We start from the raw sequence: 15,000 nt of genomic DNA on the forward strand, positions 1-15,000 counted from the left end.
CTGCACTACTTCCCAGCCCTCCTCCTGACCATCAGCGAGAGCTGCACTACTTCCCAGCCCTCATGCTCCATTTTAAAGATGAGAACAGCGACACAAGGGATATAATATCACCATGAACCATGAAAACACAAGCTCAGAGTGCTCCCTCACATCTCTGAAGGGATGACCCTGACAGGTATGGCCACCATGAAAACTCTTTATACTCTCTGTCTCAGTACACACAGAGTAGACTGAGGAGATGAAATTGATTTAATTCTCAGGGCAAAGTCAGAAGACAAGAACAACAGGCACAGGGCATGACGCAGCTCGGGGTTCTTTCTCACACAATAAAATTTCATTTATTCATCAAGAACTTTGCAAAAAAGTTAGTCATTTCCTATTTTTTCTGATCTGAATACATGTGATAGCTTTACTATTTAACCTATGTGAGGACGTTGGAATACTTCAGAAGGTGACATTATAATCCTAGACTTAGGAGTGGATCTCGGGGGCAGAGCTCTTTCCTGGCAATTATGAGGCTCAGGTTTTCCTAGCACAGTGGAAATGAACAAATTCCATGATTACTGTAAGAGCCTTTTGTCTTCTGTAAGTGCTCTGACTTCAGTACCATGACATTTCACCCTGTTACTGACTGAGAAGAGCTCTCTACCAGCTCTAGTAACTTACCAACAACTGTCAGCTGAATGCTTCTCTGGGCAGTGCCAAAGGCATGGGATATTCCACACTGATAAGTACCAGCATCAGAGAGCTGAACATTAGTTATATTTATGGATGCATCACCAGACCTGATGTCATTACTTGTAAATTGCACACGTCCTTTCATATCTTGATAGAAGTTGTTGTAAATCTTGTCTGCTAAATATGCAATAAACTAAAATTTAAAAAAGCAGAAAAAAAACCCATAAACAAACATGGGCTGAAGAAATGGCTCTGTGGTTAGAAGCATGTGGCTCTCATCAGGGGACCCAAGATGAGGTCTCAGCACTCAGAAGGCAGTTCACAATGGCCTGTAACCTTTAGATGCATGGGATTTAATATCCTCTTCTAACCTCCACAGACACTAGACACGCATGCAGTGCACAGATGTACATATAGGCAAAAGACTCAAGTGTAATAAAAAAAAAGAAAATCTTTCAGCAAAGCTGTGCATACACCATGTTACCACAAAATTTTTAAAAAAGAAATAGAAATGAAAGAGAAAGTAAAGAGCCGGTGAGCTGGCTCAGATAACAGTGTCTGACAGATCTTGGGTCTGATCTTGACAAAGACCCAAGTTAGGACCCCGAGAGCCAATGTAAGAACAAGACATGATTTGACACTTCTGTAAGCCCACCACTAGAACAAGGGATGGGGGTCAACTCTAGGCATTGGCTGGCCAGTCAGTGAGCGCCAGTTTCAGTGAGAGACCATATCTCAAAACATGTGATGGAGAGAGACAGCAGATGACACCTAACCTGAACCTCCAGTTTCCACACACATAAACATGCATTTGCCCATGCATGCACTGCATTATATACACAGAAAGAAAGAACAAAAGAAAGCAAAGGAAGAAAGAAAGAGGAATAAAAGATGAGAGATAAAGGAAGAAAGAATGAAAAGAAGGTAGAAGATGTACAGAAACCTACAATAATTAATAAAGACACCGAATGATGAAACCTACAATAATAAAGACACAGAATGATGAGCTAGAAATGGGTCCATGTGGTCTTGGGGTGTAGTCCCATACCCCCATTTTTATTACTATTTTTAAACTTGGGGTTTTGGGCCCAGGTTTGGTGGCACTCACCTATAACCCCAGCACTTGGTGGCCAGAAAGAGTGCCAGGCCACCTGGAGTCAAGGTAACAGACAGGTGAGAGCAGCCGTACCACTACTGGGAACTGAAACTGGGTCTCTGGAAAAGCAGCCCATGCCCTTAAGGGCTGAGCCAAACCTTTGGCCTCCATACTCCCATTATGAATGGACACCCAGGTTTCAGTGTGATTAAATAACTTCCAATATAGTTAAATACCATAGCCCTATACTAGAGAGGGGGTTGGTCAGACTGCACAGGTCGACACACTTGTCCATTCATGTATGCTCCTGTTTTCCAGTTGCTCAGAGGGTTTAGTAATAAATCAAGTAAAGACAAGAACAGACCACCTTTTGCCCCCCAAAAAGACAAATTCTTTTTGGAAGCAAGGCATAATGGGACACACCTGTAGTTCCAGTCACTAAGGAGGCTGAAGCTTGACCATGACAAAAATACAGGACGTAGAACACACACTCCACACACATGCCCTCGCTACCCAGCCTGCTCAGCATCATCTTGTTCCTTATGTCCTGTTACATACTTTCAAGATCACATTTTCCAAACATCGACAGCATTCCCTTGTCCTTTGAAATCTTTAAGAAATCTGATGACCCTTCGTCTTCTGAAATCACAGGTCATTCTATCCATGTCCACAGGCCTGGACAGTGGGGCTTCTGGGCATGACACTAAACCTGCCTAGTGAGAGTGAGCAGGCACAGGGCACACTCACCATGCGGTTCACCACCTCATTTTGAGGTCCAGTAAGCTGCATCCAGTCAATGAACAGTGGTCCACGGTCCTCAGGGCTAAGGGTGAACATGCAGGGCAGATGGACAGTTTTCCCTTGGGCTTCCTGAATTGTCTGCTCTGGAGTAGTGATGCTCACACTCCCAATGAGATCTGGAGAGACACACACACACATGTGCATGGCACTGAGTATTTATCTGCCGTCACTCAGTGCCTGGCTCCAGGCTGAAGTCACTCAGGAGACAGGATGGGGACATTTGGGTGAGACCTGGACCTAGAAGGATGTAGATCCCACCCAGGGATGCCCAGGTTAGTTTGAGGCTTCACGAAGTGCAGTGACTATGTGCATGTCCTCATCTAAGTGATCATCTTAGAGCACTACCACCCTCCTAGCATTCTGCAGACGTGAGCTTCCGCCAGCAGGCTCTTGCTCATCCCAGCAGGTGCAGACAAGTGAACTTAGCTAGAGCCCTGGAGGTCAGTGATGTGTACAAATGCAAGGCCAATCTGAGTCATGCTAGCCACAGAGCCACAGGCTCCTTGCACTTCACACAGAGGCTAGAAGAAGGTATAGATCCCTGAGATTGGAGTCACAGATAACTATGAGCAGCCATGTGGGTGCTGGGAATCAAACTCTAGTCCTCTGGTAGAATAGGCAGTGTTCTTAACCATAACAACTGGTTATGGCTCTAGTCAGAACACGTTTTTAAAAAGCTTTCCTTTTAGATCACACTTAAGAATAATGTTGAAAGTTCTTTTCAGTTTTGTTTTATTTGATGTACAATAATCTGAGAGCTAAACAAATAACAATTTCCAGGAAGACTGGGGTGATACTCCATGGGTGAAAGTACTTGTCAGGCAGGCTGATAACCTGAATTTGGTCACTGTGGAAGGAAAATGTCAACTCCAGAAAGTTATCCTCTGACGTCTACCTGCAGGATGTGTGTGGTGCCTATACAAACAGACACACAGACACACATACACCCCCACCCACACACCCCACCCACAAAACATACACACACACATACAAAACATGCACACACATACAAAACATACACACACATTCATGCATGCACCCCCCCACACACATGCACATACATGCACAAATGCTCACTCTCACATGCACGCTACTCCATTTCTAGCCCCCTAACTGCCCAGCTCCTCGATGTAGAAAATTAAGTGCAGGGAAAACAAAAGTTCAGAGTGCTCACTCACAGCTTTGAAGGGGCAACTCTGACACGTACAGTGACGACTAAAGCTCTTTGTACTCCACATTTGGACACACATAGAGTGGACCGAGGTGCAAGGGAATGAAATGCACTTAATTCACATGGAAATTTCAGAAGACAAGGTTCAGAACAACAACAGCAACAACACAGCTCTCCTGAGTCCAGGCTCAGGGTTCTTTCTCGCACAACAAAACTCTTGCCCATTCTGGCCATCAGAGAAATGTGCAGAGCCATATACCTCCCGAAGGCCTCCTGGCTGCATACCCAGCCTTTCAGAACTCCCATTCCAACCTTCTGTTGACCAGATCGTACTAATTGTGTAACCAGATCTGGAGAGCCATGACAAAGGTAACAGAGACAAGGAGCAGCCTTGGGAGTGTGGGCCTTCAATCGCGTCTGCTCACACAGAACAACCTACAAGGTCTTCCAAGCCAGGCAGTGGTGATGCATGCCTTTAATCCCAGCACTTGGAAGGCAGAGGCAGGTGGATTTCTGAGTTCAAGATGAGCCTGGTCTACAGAGTGAGTTCCAGGACAGCCAGGGCTACACAGAGAAACCCTGTCTTGAAAAACCAAAAAAAAAAAAAAAAAAAAAAAAAAAAAAGAATGGTTATAGTTATGTGCAAACAACTTAAAGAAGACCTGCATGCAGAAAACCTGCATGTGGTCAAGCCAGCCAAAATCCCAGGAGGGATGGACTGGGGATGTAGAAGGTTGCACATCTGAGGAGCTGTTGGAATTCATGGCTTCTCAGGAGAGAAAGACTGTTTTCCTCAGGGACAGAGGCACTGAGGCTGCACTACTCCAGTAGATGATCCTCAACCCACATACAGAAGGCAGCACTGAGTAGGGGACGGGGAGGGGTAAAGAGAGGGAGAAGGGAAAGGAGAGGAAACTGGGGGTAGATTTGATAAAAATACATTATATACATGTAGAAGATTCTTGAACAAAAATCCCTTCACTTTCTAAAAATATTTTTGTGAATTTTAAAAGTTTGTCATAGTCTGGACATGGTGCTGCATGCCTTTAACCCTAGCACATCAGAGGCAAATGCAGGCATATCTCTATGAATCTGTGTGACCCTCCTCCAGCTAAGAGCTGGTTCTTTCAGACCTTGCCTTGCCACAAATAGCCGTGCCTTTCTCTAAGCTCCAGCAAATAGCCACACCTCTCTCCAAGTTCCTGTTAAACCAGAAGTCCCGCCTCCAGAGACTGAAGATGAAGATGCTGATTGGGCCATGAGATGCTAACGGACTGGAGGAGGGGTTTTTCTCTACCTACCTGCTTGTAACAAAGACAGTTGAATAATGGTGGAAGACTGAAAGCACACCATGCTTCGGTCTCAATTTTTAACCCCTTCCCGCAGTCCGGTTCCCATAGTTTTTCACAGGCTCCTATTCCCATTCCAGAAGAGCCGTTCGTGTGTGGCTGCAGGCAGCCACAACTCTGAGGTCATCATCATGGAAAGGTCCAGGCCACCCAAAAATGCAAAGTGGAACCCTGTCTTAAAAACAAGTGGCTGGAGCAATGGCTCAGCAGTTAAGAGCACTGGCCGCTCTTCTGAAGGACCCTGGTTCCATTCACAGCACCTACATGGCGGCTCACAACTATCTGTAACTCTAGTTCGAGGGGAATCCATCACCCTCTTCTGACTTCCAGACAAACACGTGCGGACAAAACACTCATATACATGAAATAAAATAAATAAAAAAAAGGGGGGGAGAACAGAAATAAGATGAAGCAACAACAAAACTTCTTTTCTTTTGGGAAAAAAAAAAAGTCCACTTTTTTTTTTACACAGAGTGAGTCTGTTAGAATACTCCAAAGTTTAAAATTATTATTCTAGGGCTAGGCTTGTGGCTCAGTAGCAGAACCTTTCCTAGTAAGCATGAGCCCTGATCTTCCCCCAACAGCAAAAAAATGACTATTACTCTAGAATTGAAGTTTTGTCTTATAAATTGCTATGACTTGTGCTGCGAGGACTTACCCTGATTCTAAGACACCCGTCACCACCAACAGAAACTTACTAGTGACAGCCACATGGAGGTTCCTGTTGACTCTGCCAGGGTATTTTTTCACCTTGCACTCATAAGTGCCAGCGTCTGAGAGCTGGACATTTGTTATATTTATGGATGCATCTCCAGACCCGATATCATTACTGGTAAAATACACGCGTCCTTTTAGATCTGGATAGACGTCGTTATGAATTTTGTCTGCAGAATATAAAATAACCTAAAAGAAAACAAAGAAGAAAAAATAACTAAACCAAAACCAAACGTGGGCTGTACTTGTGGAGCATGTGTATGGTTACCTGCTATGGTGTTCTGAATAGGAATGCTCCCCCATAGACTCATGTGTGTGAACTGATGGTCCATAGAACAGATGACACCCTTAGGAGGTCTGGCTTTGCTGGGAAAAGTGTGTCACAATGAAGGCGGGCTTTGAGGTCTTCTATGCTCAAGCCATGCCCAGTGTGGTACACAGTCTCTTTCTGCTGCCTGTGGATCAAGATGTAGAACTCTCAGCACCTTCTCCAGTATCATGTCTGCCTGCCGGCTGCCATGTTTCTTACCATGACAACAATGGGTTAAACCTTTGAAACTGTAACCCAACTCCAATTAAATGGTTTCCTTTGGAAGAGTTGCTGTGGTCATGGTGTGTCTTCTCAACAATAAAACCCTAAGACACCTGCCTATGAGGACCCTGGGGACAGAAAAGGGTACTGGGTGACTGCTCTATACTCTACCTTATTCCTTTGAGACTCACTCTCTCACTGAACCTGGACCTGGCATACCAGGCAAAATGGCCCAGGCATGCTCCTGCCTCTGCCCTTTGCAAGGTTGGAGTTCACAGCGTGAATTGCCACACACAACTGTTTATGTCCAGGCTAGGGATTTCATTACAGTTCCTTGCCCTTGTGCATGAACCATCTCTCCACTGAGCCACTCCATTACCTCTCCATTACCCACTGAGCCATCTCTCCAGCCCAGTATTGATTTCTTAGATAAAATGTGTCAAATGAAGCTAATATACAACATTTGATGTAAAGCAAGATACTGAAGGACCGTCTAAAAGGCAAATGTGTCACAGGTAAGGGAGACTGGGTCTGTGGGTGTGGCTCATCCTTAGAGGTATCTTTGATTTTCTATCTTTGATTTTCTATCTTTGATTTTCTATCGTTCTTCATTTGGCTCTGTTCACTTTTATTACAAAAACTTCTATAACCATATTTTACGTCATTTCTATAATTTAACACTGATATTTTACGGACTTTTAAATGTTTGTTTGTTGTTTGTACTCTTTTTTTTTTAAGATTTATTATTTATTTACTACAAGTATGCTGTAGCTGTCTTCAGACAGCACCAGAAGAAGGCATCAGATCTCATTATGGGTGGTTGTGAGCCACCATGTGGTTGCTGGGATTTGAACTCATGGCTTTCAGAAGAGCAATCAGTGCTCTTACCTGCTGAGCCATCTCACCAGTCCCTGTTTGTTTGTTGTTTGTTTGTTATAGGGCCTTACTATGCAGTCCAGGCTGCTCTGGAACTTGCTCTATAGCCCATGCTGGCCTGTAACTCTCCTCTCAATCCTCCTGCCTCACTGGACCTACATGGAGAAGGATAGCAGGTATGTCTCGGCATGCTCAGCTTTTGTTTTGTTATTTTAAGAAATGTATTGTATGGGAGATTTAACTTGAAATGAGGAAGACAGACTGACGATGCTCATCATTCTCTCTGTACATTGACCTCTCCATTTTGCTGGTTGTATGGAGAGACTCGCATATGTTTTAAAATATCTCGTGGCCAGGTGCAGTGGCCTGCACTTGTAGGTTCGCTGCTGGGAGGGGAGGCTGAGGGTTAGAAGGATCACTTTACCCTGGACTGTGAGACCAGGCTGGACAGCATAGTGACATGAAAGGATACAAAAGTAACAAAGACAGAGGACACTGATTCTGACAGAGTCTAGTGATTCTGGTTTAATGTACAATGCACATCACCCTCGCTGCCCAGCCTGGTCAGCACACCCCTCTTGTTCCCTGTCTCCTCTTCCACACACTCAAGACCACATTTTCAGAACATCCACAACATCCTCTTATCCTCTGAAGCCTTCAAGAAATCCTGATGACCCTTCCTCTTCTGAAATCACACACACGCACATTCACACTCACATACACACATACACACATTCACACACACAAATTGTCTATCCATGTTCACAGGCCTAGGCAAGTGGGGCTTCAGGCCATGGAGCCACACCTGCCTAGTAAGAGTGAGCAGGCGCAGGGCACACTCACCACATGGTCCATAGCCTCATTGTTAGGTCCTGAAAGCCGAAGCCACTCGATGTCCAATGGTCCTTGGTCCTTGGAGATAAAGGTGAACATGCAGGGCAGATGGACAGTTTCCCCTTGGGCTTCCTGAATTGTCTGCTCTGGAGTAGTGATGTTCACACTCCCAATGAGATCTGGAGAGAGAGAGGGAGGGAGGGAGGGAGGAAGGGAGAGAGAGAGAGAGATGTGCATGGCACTGAGCATCTGTCTGCTGTCACTCACTGCCTCAAGCCACTCAGGAGACAGGATGGGGACATGTGGGTGAGACCTGGACCTAGAAGGATACAGATCTCACCCATGGATGCCCAGGTTAGTTTGTGGCTTCATGAAGTGCGGTGACTATGTGTATTTCCTCATCCAAAGTGATTACCTTAGAGCACCACCACCCTCCTAGCATTCTGCAGACGTGAGCTTCTGCCAGCAGGCTCTTGCTCTTCCCAGAAGGCACAGACAAGTGAACTTAGCTAGAGCCCTGGAGGTCAGTGTTGGCTGCAAATGAAGGGCAATCTGACTCATGCTAGCCATAGGGCCACACTAGCTCCCTGGAGACCCTGTGTGTGTGCAGTGCATGTGAGGGCAACTTTTGATGCATTTTCTGCCAAATTGTCTTCAATTCTAAATTTTTATGAAACTTGACTCTGTAAGTTTTACTGATATTTTGTTTTTTGTGGCAGCAGTACTGAGGACTGAGGCTAGAGTCTATTTATATTAGGTAAGCAGTCTACAATGGGCGATATTCCTGGCCCTGAATGGTTAATATTATGTGTGAGGAGCAGGTTTTGATAAAGAAGTACAGCCAGACTTCATAGGTATCTTAGGCTCTTTTCTACTGTTTTAGTAAGATTCTATGGCCAAGGCAACTTGTAGAAGGAAGTGCTTGTTTGGGTTTAGAGTTCTAGAAGGATAAGAATTCATCATCTTCTTGGGGGAGTGGCTGGCATGGTAACTTGCATTGGCAGCTAGCTGAGAGCTCACATCCTGGTCAGGAAGCAGAGCGTGCAGAAAGAGCGGTGTGGTGCTTTTGCATCCTCAAAGCTGTCCCCAAAGGTATACTTTCTCCATCACAGCCATACCTCCTAAACCTGCACAAGTAGTGGGACCAACTGGGTGCCAGCCTAAGCCTGCGGTAAACAGTCTCATTTTAAGCACTGTGTGTGTGTGTGTGTGTGTGTGCGTGTGTGTGTGTGTGTGTATGTGTATACACACATATTTGTTCTATATATAACCAAGTATAAATAAATAAAACTATATGGTGAATATATATGTATACATTCACTAAATAATTGACCTAGGAATATGTTAAGACATTTCTTAATTTATCTTTTCTAGTTCTTTTCTAAAATGGTTAATCACATTTATCTTAATATTTTTGAGAAGACATTTTAAATTTTCACAATGTTTACATCTTAATTCTAAGATTTGTATTCTGTAACACTTGCATTTAAGACAGGCCAAGTGGGTCAGTGGGTAAAGGAGCATCCAGTGTAAGCCTGGCCTCCTGAGCTGGAAACCTGGAAACATGTAAAGATATCAGGAGAAAGCCGACTCCACTCCTGTCCTACCTACACACACGCACACGCACACACACACACACATACACACACATTCACACTCACATATACACACATTTACACTCACACTCACACACACATTTACACTCACACTCACACACATTCACACATACTCACACATGACACATATACACACATTCATACTCACATATATGCACACACACATTCACATTCACACTCACATACACACACATTTACACTCACACTCACACACACATTCACACATACCCACACATAGTCACACACATATACACACATTCACATTCACACTCACCTCACTATTTTATTGCCAGCCCCCTAAATACCCAGGTCTTGTGTGCAGAAATCCCCTTAGTCTTTGTGCAGCGGAAGCAAAAGAGCACTCACATGCAGCTCTGAAGGGGTGACTCTGGCAGGTACAGTGACAATTAAAACCTTTTAGACTACATGTTCCAATGCACACAGGGTGGACTGTGGACCAAGGGCATGGAATGTATTGAATTCTCAGAAGACAAAGTTCAGAACAGCGACAGCACAGACGCAATACAGTGTTAGTGAGTCCAGCCTAGGGTTCTTTCTCACCATAAAACTCTTCATTTATTTTGAAATATGTCAAGAACTTTGCAAAGAAGTTAGCTGCTTCTTAATTTTTTATGCAAAAATGTGATGGCTTTCTGTTTTAAGCTGTACGAGGACATTAGAAATACTTCAGAAGGTGAATTATAATCCTAGGGCTAGGGGTGGGGCTCAGAGGCAAAGCTCTTTCCTAGCAAGCATGAGGCCTAGATTTCACTCCTAGCATAGTGGAAAGAACAAAGTCAATTATTACTGTAAAAGCCAAGTTTGTCTTCTGTAAATGTTGTGACTTCAGCACTGTGACCTTTCACCCTCTTACTGAGAAGCTGCTCTCAACCAACTACAACAACTTACCAAGAACTGTCAGCTGAATGGTTGTCTTGGCAACACCAGGCGCTTTTTTCACTCTGCACTGGTAGGTGCCACTGTCTGCAAGCCGAACGTTTCTTATTTTTATGGATGCATCACCAGACGCGATGTCATTACTTGTAAAAAGTACTCGTCCTTTCAGATCTTGATAGAAGTCAGAATAAATTTTATCTACAGTATATAAAATAATCTGAAAAATCCAAAACAGAAGAAAAAATAGCCCAAACAGAAAAAATATAAACAAAAACCCATTTTATTACAGCTCTGTACATATCATGCTGCCATAGAATCAAAATTAGAAAGATAGGAAGGAAGGAAGGAAGGAGGGAAGGAAGGAAGGAAGGAAGGGAGGAAGGAGAGAAGGAAGGAAGGAGGCAGGGAGGGAGGGACGGAGAGAAGGAAGGAAGGAAGGAGGGAGGGAGGTAGAGAGGGAGGGAGGGCAGACAGAGGGAGGAGAGAGGTGAGGGTATACAGGTTGAGGAAACCTACAATATTTAAAGCACAAAACAACAAAGTAGAAACGTACCCACGCGATCTCTGCTATAGCCCCCCCCCCTTCAAATAAATAGCAGAGCCTGCTAGTCAGAACTGTTTGGTCAGAGTGGACAGGAACACATACATGTTCATTCCTGTCCCTGCTTTCCTGCTTTTCAGAGGCCGCAGTACATCCCCAGGTAGAAACAAGGGTGTGCTGCCCCTTGGCTTCCGAAGAAGGCTGGCCATAATTTCCCTGTGCAATCTAATAAAAAGACAAGTTTCTTTCTTTCTTGATACAAAATTGGAAGCCAGGCATGATGGGGCACACCTGTAGTTCCAGTAAGTGGGCATACTGAGGAATGATCATGAGTTCAAGGCCAACCTGAACCTTCAGGCCAGCAGCAAGCTCCAGGCCCCTGGAACTATAGAGTGATTCATTGTCCTAAAAAACTAGAATTAAGAAAGAATACTGATGAGCTGGAGAGATGGCTCAGAAATTAAGAGCTGGCTTAATTCAGGGGATTCAGTTTCAGTTCCCAGCACCCATGTAGCAGCACACAACCATCTGTAACCCCAGTTCCATTGGGTCTAATCACCTCTCTGGCCTCTGTAGGCAATGCCCACAACAACCATGTATGTATAATAAATAAGTCACCCTTTAAAATACTGCTTAGGCACTTACAATTCATAAGTGCTAATAAAAGTACTAAAGCAACTGCTTTAGACAGTTTTAAAACTAACAAGCACAGGCTGGAGAGATGGCTCAGGGATTAAGAGCAATCACTGCTCTTCCAGAGAACCTGAGTTCAATTTCCAGCAACCACATGGTGGCTCACAACCATCTATAGTGGGATCTGATGCCCTCTTCTGGTGTGCTAAGACAGCTACAAAGTACTCATATAAATAAAAATAAATGAATTTAAAAAAAAAAAAACCTAACAGACACAAAATCCAATGTCCCCCAGAACTTATATGTCTAAAGCATGATCCTAGTACCAATGATGTTTCAGGCTTTCCCCGTTACAGGCATGGAGGGCCACAGTTGAAGACAGATTTAGAAGACAACAGACTCTGTGCTAATCTTGAGTTGGGAATGAATTGTAATAATCTCCTCGACAGTCTCTAAAATCAATTTAACATATCTTATAATTTTCACATGGCTGGTGAAGTCCCTCACTGGAGACACCTAAGACTGAACACCAGTGCCCTAGTCATAACCAGGGACAAACACTGCTGTACCTTCCAGGTGCATTTTTTAATTGACTGTGGCTCTGGGCTGCATCATCAGAGTCATTGATTGGCATCTGGGAAGATTGCTTTCCAGGTGGGCTCTGTGGGAACCCCTTGAGCAGAGGGGCAGGGTTCCTTGCCTGTGTTTCGCCCACCCTAGCTTGCAGATGCTCTCCCAGCTGCCCCACCCCCACCCCGGCTCTCCTTGGCATCTTCTGCATCTTGGAAGCTAAGCCCAGGACAGTAGCCGATGAAGGTCCAAGGCTGGCTCCCTTGAAGGGTTGTTGTTCCATTTGTGTGGTTTTTCTCATCACACCCTCTTCGCTTGCCCCTGAATGTCAGCCTGGAGCACGGAAGATGTGTGCTCTTCACCTATGTCCACCCCAGCCTTCACCTATGCAGCCACATGAGTCTTGAACATTGATGGCATGTCATGGCCCTGTGAAGGGAGAGTGGTGAGTGGCAGGGCCTGGGGTGGAAGCTGGCAGTGAGGATTGTGGGGAAGGAGAAATGGGGAGAATAAAAGGTAAGGGGGTGTGGGTGAGTGCATAGAGCTGGGTCCTACTTCTTATGCTTGGGAGAGAGTAGGGAGTTCTAGAAGCAGAATGCATAGAAGAAGTGCATCCTGGGAGGGGAAGGCAAGCTATTCACAACCCTTGAAATCACCTCAATTATCATCATGATGACATCATGGGCAAATTGTTGAAAACAACCAACTGCCTGACTGCTCTCATTCATCACTGACTAGAGGAACATAACTCTCAGGGTTTAAATGACTATTTCTCTATGAACCGCGAATAAAAATAAAGTTTCTTTTTTTCAAGACAGGGTTTCTCTGTATAGCCCTGGCTGTCCTGGAACTCACTCTGTAGACCAGGCTGGCCTCAAACTCAGAAATCCACCTGCCTCTGCCTCCCAAGTGCTGGGATTAAAGGCATGCACCACCACCACCCAGCAATAAACTTTCTTTCATGAACTATTTATTAGCTGACTCAAGAGATGGCTCAGCCCTTAAGGGTGTTTGCTGGTCATCCAGAGGACTCAAGTTCTAGTCTCAGCGCTCATGTTAGAGACCTCGCAACAGCGTTAATCCTACCCTAGGAGTTACTGACTCATTGTCTGGCCTCTGTGGAAACCCCTACCTGGGGCACACACACACTCCAAAATATATATCCTTTCTTTCTTTCCCTGGACCAATATAATTCATAAATATCACTTTTGTCATAAATACTATATTTTCATGTGTGTGTGTGTGTGTGTGTGTGTATTTATGTAGGCCTATGGGTCTGCAGAGGCAAACAGACAGCAATGGGTTTCACTGAGATCGCGCTCCACCTTGTTCCCTTAAGATGAGTGTTTAGTTATGGCTACTGTTTCTATAATGAAACACCATGACCAAAAGCGAGCAGAGGAGAAAGGGTTTAACTGACTTATGCTTCATCATCATAATTGAAGGAAATGAGGAACTCACACAGGCAAGAACCCAGAGGCCGGAGCTGATGTAGAGGCCATGGAGGCGTCCCGATCACTGGCTTGCTCACCATGGCTTATTTAGCTGGCTTTCTTAGAGAAGCCAGGACCACCAGTGGAGAGATGGCACCACCCACAATGGACTGGGTCCTCCCCCTATTGTTCACTAATTAAGAAAATGAGCTACAGGCTTGCTTGCAGTCTGGTCTTTTGGAAGCATTTCTTAATTGAGGTCCGCTCCTCTCCAGTGAAGCTCTACCTTCCTTGAAGCTTGAGTCAAGTTGACATAAAAGTAGCCAGCACAACAGGGTCTCTCACTGAACCAGCTGAGATAGAAACCAGCAGGCCTCCCTGGGCCCCTCGGCTCTTGCTCTGGCCCAGTGCTGCTGCTGCAGGCAGGTGTTTCCACACACATCTTTCCACAGGAGTGGTCAGGTTCTCATACTCACACAGCAACTACTCTTACACACTGAACTATCACAGTGTCCAACACTGATTAGTTTGTTTTTGTTTTTGTTTTGGTTTTGGTTTTGGTTTTTCAAGACAGGGTTTCTCTATATAGCCCTGGCTGTCCTGGAACTCACTCTGTAGACCAGGCTGGCCTCGAACTCAGAAATCCGCCTGCCTCTGCCTCCCAAGTGTTGGGATTAAAGGCGTACACCACCACTGCCCGGCCACTGACTAGTTTTTAAAGTAAATGTGTCCGGTGAAGCTGATATAAAGCATTCCAAATAAAATAAAATAAAATACTAAATGTGATCCTGTACTTGGACATGGGGGTCATTGTATGTGTCTCTTCTTTAGCACTGTCTTTGGCTTTCCAGTCACTGTGGGGATGGGCTTTAGAGGGCTCCTCCTATGCTCAGGCTCTACCCAATGCAGAAGAGAGCTTCCTCCTAGCTGCCTGAGGATCCCAGTCTCTCCTGGTTGCCTTCAAGTCAAGATGCAGAACTCTCAGCTCCTTCTCCAGCACCATGTCTGTCTGAATGCTGCCATGCTTCTTGCTATGATGAAAATGGGCTAAACCTCTGAACCTGTAGGCCAGACCCAATTAAATGTTTGCCTTTATAAGAGTTACCTTGGTCATGGTTTCTCTTCACAGCAATAAAACCCTAAGACACTTCTACAACAATATTTCACATTGATTTCTATAGTCTAACATACATTTCATAGGCTTTAAATTTTTCTTCATTTTGTTTGCTTACTTGCTATTACTGTGCAGCTCAGGCAGG

The 15,000-nt window shown here is 44.8% G+C and overlaps 1 protein-coding gene across 1 annotated transcript in view; it reads right to left on the minus strand.

The window, feature by feature from the left end:
• Window positions 1-15,000, minus strand: part of LOC116073005 (coxsackievirus and adenovirus receptor homolog) — a 29,096-nt gene that overhangs the window by 800 nt on the left and 13,296 nt on the right. Inside the window, exons 3-7 of the mRNA XM_031344651.1 lie at window positions 10,577-10,781; window positions 8,061-8,230; window positions 5,794-5,998; window positions 2,522-2,691; window positions 667-871 (exon numbers count right to left, since the gene is read on the minus strand). Of these exons, the coding sequence (XP_031200511.1) occupies window positions 667-871; window positions 2,522-2,691; window positions 5,794-5,998; window positions 8,061-8,230; window positions 10,577-10,781 (955 nt within the window). The remainder of the gene's footprint in view (window positions 1-666; window positions 872-2,521; window positions 2,692-5,793; window positions 5,999-8,060; window positions 8,231-10,576; window positions 10,782-15,000) is intronic.

This window comes from Mastomys coucha, unplaced genomic scaffold (assembly GCF_008632895.1).
Source record: "Mastomys coucha isolate ucsf_1 unplaced genomic scaffold, UCSF_Mcou_1 pScaffold23, whole genome shotgun sequence".
NCBI classification, from domain to species: domain Eukaryota; kingdom Metazoa; phylum Chordata; class Mammalia; order Rodentia; family Muridae; genus Mastomys; species Mastomys coucha.